A 7,912-nucleotide genomic window follows, 5' to 3' on the forward strand; every position below is an offset into this window, starting at 1 on the left:
AGGTGGATCAGGGGCCCAATACATAATTGAACGGTCAGATTGCCATGAGAAATGGGAGTAAAATATGAAGCTTTTTTATTAGATGTGCATATAGATGAATCAGGGAAGCGCACTATTTCCAAATCAACATCACTTTTAGACAAGGAAGTTCCTCTGCAACTCTCCCCTCCCTCTTCTTCTTGGTTCTCTCAAGTGGTAACACACCCTGTGTTTGTTTGAGCTGAAACCCCATTTTCAGATCTCTCCTCCAATGGCTAAAACCAGAAACCCGAGCAAGTCATAAAGGAAAGCTGCACAAAGCAAGACCAGGTACCCCAAAAATCAGAGAAACCTCCCTCTTTCAGATCTCTCCTCCAGTGGCTAAAACCAGAAACCCGAGAAAAGTCATAAAGGAAAGCTGAACAAAGCAAGACCAGGTACCCCAAAAATCAGAGAAACCTCCTCCTTGGGCGGTTGTGAGAAGCCTTTTGACCTGCAAACACCTCCAGACTCAACAACAGAAGCAGCGAGAACAAACCGTCCAGGGAAGCGGCAAGAAGTGCAAGAAAATGAAGTGTTCCGGTTCACTGCGCAGCAACTCAAAGGTCATGCCCAGGCCTGAAATGTCTTCACCAGAAGACCACAAGAAAAGGACGTCGATGGCTTCATCCAACAATGACGGTTCCAGCAGATCCATGAAAGCTCCTCTTAGTGAACTCAATGGGGTTGTTTCCTCCACTTCTTCTTCATTGTCTGCGTCTTCTAACTCTTCTTTTGGTGGGTCCTTTAAAGGAATGCCTCTCAGGAGACTATCTGGGTGTTATGAGTGCAGAATGGTGGTTGATCCGGTTCTTGGAATCACTAGAGACCCTTCTTTGAGAACCACCATCTGTTCCTGTCCTGATTGTGGTGAAATCTTCATGAAAGCTGAAATTTTGGAGCTTCATCAGGCCGTCAGACACGCCGGTGAGTACCCACTTCCAGGTTTCAGTCAATGATCGGTTTTTTTTTTAAAAAAAAAAAAGAAGAAAAAAACCAAAGAAATCTTAATTCATTTATGCTTAATAGTATTATTTTTGTAATATTTTATTTTTACTAAACATTAAAATTAAAAAATCAATATATTATTATTATTTTTAGTTTTTTCTATCCAATAAAAAATTATAATTAACGATGAAAAAGTAAAAAAAAAACATTGCTTTCAGCCCAAAAAAACCTAAAAAAACAAACACCTTAAATTAAACAAAACAGCACCACCGATTGTATTTAGTCTATTCATCGGGAGGTTCCGGAAACTCAATGATGAAAAACCAGGACTTGGAAGACTTTAATTTTAACTTCTTTTGCTTTATTTACTCAGTGACCAAACGTAATCTTATGGGAAATCCTTTATCTTGCCAATTTCAATTAGCTTTTCCTACTTACAATACTCATTGTTGGTCTGTCAAAATTCAGTGTCAGAACCGGGTCCAGAAGACACAAGCAAGAACACGGTGGAAATCATATTCCAATCGAACTGGCTAAAGAAACAGGCCCCAGTCATTCTCAAAGTCCACAACACCCCCAAAACCATATCCAAATTTGAAGAATACAGAGACTCCAATAAAACCAAAGCCACCAAGCTCCCAAAGAAACACCCACGCTGCGTTGCAGACGGCAACGAACGCCTCCGCTTCCACTGCACCACTTTCGTCTGCTCCATCGGCCTCAACGGTTCCTCCAATCTCTGCAACTCAATTCCAAGCTGCAATATCTGCAGTATCATCAAGAACGGTTTCAAGGTCGCCGGAGGGGTTCCCGGAAAAAGGATTCTGACCACAGCCACCAGTGGAAAAGCCCGTGACAGTGCTAGAATGTCGTCGCCGGATGGTAAGGTGAAGAGGGCCATGCTGGTTTGCCGAGTAACATCTCACGTTGACTTCTCCAGATCCAATGGCTTGAGTGCAGGTATTGTGTCGTGTGTCCTTCTGTTTGCTTGCTGAGAAAGTGAGGGAGAAAAAGGGAGGGAATTTGAATGTAACATTGTGCTTTTGGTGTTTTTCGCTTTCTGAAAAAACAAGCCATTTTTATTTACTTCTTCAAATCTGTTGAGTGAATTTTTTTCTGCTGTTTTCTCTACAACCAAACTGAGAAAAAACAGAGTTGTGGGCGGGCAGATTTGGTGCACTGAAGCTTTTCTTATCTCTTTCATCCATGTTTTCGGACTTTCAATTACACTGGGCTCCCGTCTCATCAGCCGTTTTTAAATCATTGTTGCGATAATGAATTTCCAGTCTGTGTTCTTGAAAATTTAGGGAGAATTTTTAATCAGTTTTTGGCTAATGCTTGTTTGGTTGCTGAGAAAACAATAAGGGGGAAAGGTCAAAATTTTCTTCCTTTCTTCCGCTCTCTGTGATCAAACTAAGCTTCGTTCTCATTGTAGTAATTCAAACACCTCATGTTCTTTGCAGTCGGAAATTACTACCAACAGGAAATGGGTGGTGCTACTTGCATTCAAGGTAATTAATCATCGCTCTTTTCTACTTCAATCAAGCTTGGTTTATTTTGAGTTTTCATCTTTATTGTTATAATTTGTGGGATAAATGAGTTATTTTCCCCAAAAATTGTCTGACAACCTGCAATCCATATTCACTTCTAATCACGTGTCATTCAATAGCACAAAACAAACCCACATATATATGAAGATTATGTCAGAAGATTGAAGTTAAAAAGTCATATATCCAACCATTTGAAGCCACCATTTTGTATGATCATTTGATTTAGATGATATGTTGCGAAGTGCAGATCTATGCTACACTAAAGAGTGGATCCATAGCCATTGCTACATCCACATTAGATTCATTGCTAGATCTCAGGATCGGTGACAAAAACTTACTGCTACCAATATCCTAATGGAAAATTGCGGGTGTAGCTAGTAGACATCATTATCTCTGTAGCTATCATGTATTAATTGACCTTTTAATTTCTATTCATCTAATGATGCTTTATGGGATATGAGAGTTGATTTGAATTTTATTTTATTTTTTGGTTGAAATCCTTATTTGAACGAAAATGTCATCACCTTAGAGTCGGATTTTTTATAAGGGTACGATAATTTTAAACAATAATTTCTAAATTATCGTAGTAGGAAAAATAATTCCAAATCTACGGTAGTTTTTGCCAGGTAGGAGTGAAGGATATTTGTTTTCTTTATCAACTTGGAAATCGTCTATTAAAAATATGATTTCCAAAAAATTTGGAAGAGATGATTTCCATTTTTCTTTTTGCGGATAAATCGATCAATAGTGTACACTTAATGTTTTTATCACTACTTAAGGAACTTGGAGTTACTGGTACTTACAGTTGGGGTAATGCTTACCTAGCTTGGCTATATCGAGAGATATGTCGAGCATCCCATATTGATGCACATGATGTATTGGGTCATCTCATTTTGTTACAGTTATGGATATGGATGGAGTACTGCCACAACCACTTTTAGGCATGCGGTATGTATTCAACCTTAGTTATAGTATATGTAAATACATACATGCATAAATAAACAATTATTCAAACTTTTAATATATATATTCTTTTTGTAGTTGGAGAGATGAGTTTTGTACTACTTCGACGTCTATGCATGTATTACTCCAGTATAGATATCTACTTGATCGACTTATGCCAGAGTAGGTGAGAAATTCGTTGTTTTGAATAATTTTTTTAAACAATTTATAATCAAAATATTATTAAATAATGTGAGTCATATTTCAAATTTAATTGCAGATTATATGGGAGCCATATACCGATGATGTCATCTCTGAACTCCCAAATTACTATACTATTGCTTTTGACTTGTGGTTGACTATTTCACCCCTTATCTGTTTTCACATAGTGGAGTGGCATAGATTTGATCGTTGTATGAGGCAGTTTGGGCTACTACAACATATTCCCGAGCAATGCGATACAAAATTAGGATTACATAAATATGATTTGAGGGGTCGACATGATTTGGATTGGATAAGTATTCATCACCACTATATTCAAAGGTGGGAGGCTAGGTATGATCATCTTGCTAGAGTTGAGGCAACATATACTTCTTACGGGTATAACCACCCATATAAGGTGTGGTATCGTTTTATCACTCGCCTTTTTATGACTCCACATGGATCTTCATGGGAGATAGTGGTAATTATAATGTCTTTTTATTTATTATTCTATTTTATTCTAATTAGAAAAACATTTAATTTTTTATTTTTAATTCTTACAGAATCGCAGTTTCCAACAGATACATCTATGGACTGGTCTAAATACACTGAATATAAGTCATTGTGATGAAATTTATCAATTATGTGCAACCACTTTAAAGGCTATACACGAGGTTGATAGGTTGCTTATTCCCCCTAATGTCGTTGATACATAGAGACAATCATCAGATGAGGAGGTAGTGATGAGATATGGTGGGGTACGAACTAGAGGTGGTATGGTGCTGACCAGAGGTGATGGGGTGCGGACCAAAGATGGTGGGGTACAAACCAGAGGTTTAGAGATACACGAGGTTGATAGGTTGTTTATTCCCCCTAATGTCGTTGATACAAAGACACAATCATTAGATGGGGAGGTAGGAATGAGAGATGGTGGGGTACGAACTAGAGGTGGTGGGGTGTGGACCAGAGGTGATAAGGTACGGACCAGAGGTGGAGGTGTTTGAACTAGAGGTGGAGGTGTACAAACACGTGGATGCCATATTTATGATGATCCACACTTCCCTATTGATGATGCATCGCTAGATTTTCCATCATCATCGCCTCTACAACATTTTGTCTTCACTTTTTCAACACCACTTGACCAGTCATTACCTCATTCATCAGTTCCATTCATTGATGAGGGGGTGATACAAGAAGATGTTGGGACATTATTCATCCAGGAGCTATTGCATTCTTATATTGATGGGCCTTCTTTTCATATACTTATGTCATCTAGTATCAAGGTGTCATTTACTCCATCTACAACACCACTCATTGTTTTGTCACTACAATCATTAGGACATCTATTTAGAGATGTTATGGCGACACAAATGCAATATTTTCCTACACCACTTGTTGAACAACAGGGAGAGGCTCAGGTTCAAGATCAAGGACGTGGACATGGAAGAGGTCGAGGCCAAGGACGAGGACGAGGAAATGGAGCAACATTAGATGGTCCCTCAAATCAATCTGAGTTGGAAAGATGTCATCAACGCCCATAACCAAGAAGGAAACCTCCTTCATGTGGCACACATTGATGACTTTTATATATTTTATCGAACATAAATTGTTAATACATGTTTTTTTGTTACTTGTTGGTTTATTTGTATTGATGTTGCATATTAACTTTTATTGGTTGTTAGTTTACTAGTAACGTATGTTAATTTATCGTCTGCTGGTATTGAAGTTGTCATGTAGTAATATTGAATTTTAATATTTTAGCTCTGTTGACATTCATCGTTATTATTTTATTAGTTGTTATGATGTTTGTTGGTTTATTAGTTTATATATATGGACAAAGTATTAGTTTTTTTTATTTATAATAGTAGTTGATTTTTTGTCATTTATTATTTGAATGTGTTTGATTGTTTAGTGATTGAACATATTAATGTAAGTTATCAATTGATATATATACTTTCTTTGTTGATGGTTCATATGAATAAGGTTATTGGTTTTTTTGCATTCACGATAATAATTGAATTTCTATCATAGTTGATATTTTATTAATTGTTGGGCTATTGTTGGTTTTTTAACATTTACATAAATAATGTTATTGGTTTTTTATAATCATGATATTTTATTTTAATTTATTTTTTTATAATTAATTCCTTTTACAGTGAAATTTGAAGTAATATTTTTAATTTTAAAATTTATATAATAAAATTTATTTTATAAATAATTATTTAATAAATTAATAACAAATTTGTTTTTTTATAAAATCATTTTTCACATAAACAAAAAAGAAATAGATAAATATTATTTATCTTATAAATAAAAAACAATATCAAACTAAATTAATTTTACTAGTTGTAATTAATTGAATTAATTTAAAGAAAAATTGAAGATTAAGAACAATTAAAATTATTTAACTTATTTTTTTTATTATATTTTATTGATTTTACAGTGAAATTTTAACTAAAATATTAATATTTTTAATCTTAAAATTTATACAATAAAATTAATTAAAAAATTAAAACAAAACAAAATTATTTATTTTGTAAATAATTATTTAATATATTAATAACAAATTTGTTTTTTTAAACTCATTTTTTCACGTAAATTGATAACATTTTTTTTTAATTGCAAAGTGAAAGAAAAAAATAGATAAATATTATTTATCTTATATTAAATTTAGCAAATAAAATTAATTAATTGTATAATATATATTTATAATAATTGTATGAGTATAATTAATTTTTTAATTCCAAATTGGATTTATAATATATTGTTATATTAAATTATATTATTTCTTTTTATAATATATACATAATTAATGGTATTAAAATATATTAAAATTTTAAATTTTGGTGGAAATCGTATCTCCAAGAGACGATTTCCAATTATGAATTTTTTTTTTAAATCATTTTTTGAAAAGACTATTTCTACTTTCTTTTTTCTTTTTTTGAAAATAGACAATTTCATTTTTTTTTTTAATAGGGAAATCATCTCTTCAAAAGACGATTTCCAATTCAATTTTTTGGAAATCATCTTTTTAACAAACGATTTCTGAGTGGTTATTATATATATATTTGTTTTGGTGGAAATCATCTTTTATATAATATTTGTTTTGGTCGAAATCAATTATTAAATAATAGATAAATATTATTTATCTTCTATTAAATTTAGCGAATAAAATTATTTAATTGTATAATATATATTTATAATAATTGTATGAGTATAATTAATTTTTTAATTCCAAATTGGATTTACAATATATTTTTATATTAAATTGTATTATTTCTTTTTATAATATATACATAATTAATGGTATTAAAATATATTAAAATTTTAAATTTTGGTGGAAATCGTCTCTTATTGTGGTTTTTTTATTTTATTTTTTTTGGGAAATCATCTTTTCAAGAGACGATTTCCAATTCAATTTTTTAGAAATCGTCTTTTCAACAAACAATTTCTGAGTGGTTATTTTATATATATATATATATATATATATGTATATTTGTTTCGGTGGAAATACAATTTTCAAGTTGATAAAGAAAACAAATGTCCTTCCCTCTTACCTGGCAAAACTAACGTAGATTTGAAATTATTTTTCCTACTATGGTAATTTAAGAATTATTTTTTAAAATTACCGTACTCTTATAAAAAATCCCCTTAGAGTCACTAGTTTGTTGCTAAAGAAGACAAGTCACTTGCACATATTTAAATACTGTGAAAATTGGATTTTGTAGTTCTTAGCTTGTTAATTATTGAAGCTTCACTGTACTGTAGATTTAGAGATACGAAAACGGATATATATATATATATATATATGAACAATTTATGCATTAAAATCTTGTAGTTGGACAAAATTGCCTTAATCCTATCAGTTTATTATGCTAATGAGTGTGGTTCAAAGAGAAGACTTCTTCAAGTGTACAATAATATCGAAAAACACAAAATCTTTAGAATTAATCAATATGTATACCCTCATATAGCAAAGTTTCTTAGGCTCAATATTCGACTTTTCTTAGGTATAAGTACTCTTTTTGAATTTTTTTTTCTTTATACATGATTTTGATATGTAATTGTAGTTTGAATGGTCGTGTTGATAGTTTTTTCATGTTATTAACTTGTTTTTTGAATAATCCTCCAATATAGTAATTACTTAGAAATATAAAATTGGTGATCAATTATGATCTTGTTTGGGATAACTTTCTATTTTTTTACTTCAACTTAAAGTTTAAGTTGAAGGTAAAGTCATAATTTGTAAAGGA

General features: G+C 32.1%; 2 protein-coding genes across 2 annotated transcripts; both read left to right on the forward strand.

The window, feature by feature from the left end:
- Positions 1–401: 401 nt before the first annotated feature.
- Positions 402–5,289, forward strand: LOC100252363 (uncharacterized; the record flags this gene model as incomplete). Its single annotated transcript, XM_019226748.2, has 6 exons — positions 402–945; positions 1,435–1,926; positions 2,430–2,477; positions 3,419–3,464; positions 3,558–3,641; positions 3,739–5,289. Coding segments are annotated over 6 exons (1,293 nt in total), but the record flags the coding sequence as incomplete, so codon positions are not given.
- Positions 4,403–5,384, forward strand: LOC132253221 (uncharacterized). The gene is made up of 2 exons (XM_059734853.1): positions 4,403–4,607; positions 4,671–5,384. Exons 1-2 carry the CDS (start codon positions 4,403–4,405, stop codon positions 5,198–5,200), a joined length of 735 nt encoding a protein of 244 aa, XP_059590836.1. The 3' UTR covers positions 5,201–5,384.
- Positions 5,385–7,912: the final 2,528 nt, after the last annotated feature.

This window comes from Vitis vinifera, chromosome 18 (genome assembly GCF_030704535.1).
Source record: "Vitis vinifera cultivar Pinot Noir 40024 chromosome 18, ASM3070453v1".
Classification (NCBI taxonomy): Eukaryota; Viridiplantae; Streptophyta; class Magnoliopsida; order Vitales; family Vitaceae; genus Vitis; species Vitis vinifera.